This window comes from Pyxicephalus adspersus, chromosome 3 (genome assembly GCF_032062135.1).
Source record: "Pyxicephalus adspersus chromosome 3, UCB_Pads_2.0, whole genome shotgun sequence".
NCBI lineage: Eukaryota > Metazoa > Chordata > Amphibia > Anura > Pyxicephalidae > Pyxicephalus > Pyxicephalus adspersus.
This window is the reverse complement of record NC_092860.1, coordinates 8,748,759-8,749,551: the sequence shown is the minus strand read 5'-3', so window position 1 is coordinate 8,749,551 and position 793 is coordinate 8,748,759. Positions and strand designations below refer to the sequence as shown.

The following is a 793-nucleotide window of genomic DNA, read 5'->3' as shown; positions in this document are numbered from 1 at the left end:
TCTCTCTCTCGCTTTTTCTCTCTCTCTCTCACAAGACTCTTTGTACCTCCTGAAAAGCCAATAGGGGGCACAGTTCTGCCTATAACTGGTGCCGGAAGCAGGTTCTATTACATTTCGGTTTGTTTAGGGATGTCAGATGCTGTGGCAACAGATGGAGAGCAGCAGGATGCCTAAAGCCCTAGCCATGACCCTCCTCCTGTATTACAGCTTCTCTTCTTTTTATTCCATAGGGTCTTCAAGTGATGAAGGGGAGTCGGACTCTGTAACCGTGGCATTTGATGATGGAGACCGAGGAAGAATTACGCTCAACAACATCCGCTTGCTTCCTCCTGACTTCACAATTCAGTGTAAGTTCTGATCTACTTATCTTTTATGAAGAAGATTTAGGACTAATAACATTTCAGGGATATGCGTTTTTTATTATTATTCTTGGAACCAACCTGCACGTAGCCCTAAGAGCTACCAAAGTTTTGTAGGGAACAGTTTATTACCTGTGCGCTTCCATTTTACGAATCATTTCTTTGCACTAATGTCAAAGAGGGATTGGGTACGTTAAAGGTAGCATTGAAAGCCATTTATACTTCTGTAAAAATAAATAAATAAGTGAACTTTTTCCAGAGTGTGCATCTATACTTACCCCTCTAGCCAGGGTCACTATCAGAAATTTCTTGCCTCCATACTAGGTAAACTTTCTGGGCCCCTCTCCACATGTTTAAAAGTTTCAGCATTGCAACAATCAAATTCTTTTGGGGCTTGGTACAGAAGTACCCCTTGTCCCCCGATAGATAGCAAC

The 793-nt window shown here is 42.2% G+C and overlaps 1 protein-coding gene across 1 annotated transcript in view; it reads left to right on the top strand.

The window, feature by feature from the left end:
* BAHCC1 (BAH domain and coiled-coil containing 1) overlaps positions 1 to 793 on the top strand; it is an 85,696-nt gene that overhangs the window by 79,078 nt on the left and 5,825 nt on the right. The window contains exon 24 of the mRNA XM_072403492.1: positions 231 to 347. Within this exon, the coding sequence (XP_072259593.1) occupies positions 231 to 347 (117 nt within the window). The remainder of the gene's footprint in view (positions 1 to 230; positions 348 to 793) is intronic.